The 393-nt window shown below is 29.8% G+C and overlaps 1 protein-coding gene across 1 annotated transcript in view; it reads left to right on the top strand.

Annotated features, from left to right (window-relative positions):
- Positions 1 to 4: 4 nt before the first annotated feature.
- LOC108721123 (fatty acid synthase-like) overlaps positions 5 to 393 on the top strand; it is a gene marked incomplete at both ends in the record, with an annotated part of 915 nt that continues 526 nt past the window's right edge. Inside the window, one exon of the mRNA XM_018445493.1 lies at positions 5 to 26. Within this exon, the coding sequence (XP_018300995.1) occupies positions 5 to 26 (22 nt within the window). The remainder of the gene's footprint in view (positions 27 to 393) is intronic.

Here is a 393-nt window from a genome sequence, read left to right as displayed (position 1 = left end):
TATAAACCTGCTATTCGGTCGGCTTGGTACACATATTATAAATTACTATCCTCAAAAATTTAATAGTCTAGTAATGTAATATAGACATCACAATTAGAGAATCACTCAATCCTTTTTCATTCACAAAAAATAAATAAATCACAAAAAGTTGTAATTTCAACAAAAACGGTTCAAATAAGATATTTTCCAAAACAGAACATTAACCGTAGATGAAACTAGTCATTTTTAATGTAAACAATATAATCCATTATACCCAGGTAAAACACGGAGTCATAATTAAGTCATAATGGTATCACAGGACGTCATCATAATGTCATTTGATACCAAAAAATTGACTAATAAGTGACGAATGAGATCATGATGATGTCCTCATGACTTCTGTGTTCTACTTGG

The sequence above is a fragment of the Mycetomoellerius zeteki genome, unplaced genomic scaffold, assembly GCF_001594055.1.
Source record: "Mycetomoellerius zeteki isolate Tzet28-1 unplaced genomic scaffold, Tzet1.0 scaffold1612, whole genome shotgun sequence".
Lineage (NCBI taxonomy): Eukaryota > Metazoa > Arthropoda > Insecta > Hymenoptera > Formicidae > Mycetomoellerius > Mycetomoellerius zeteki.
This window is presented reverse-complemented; position numbering and strand designations above follow the sequence as displayed.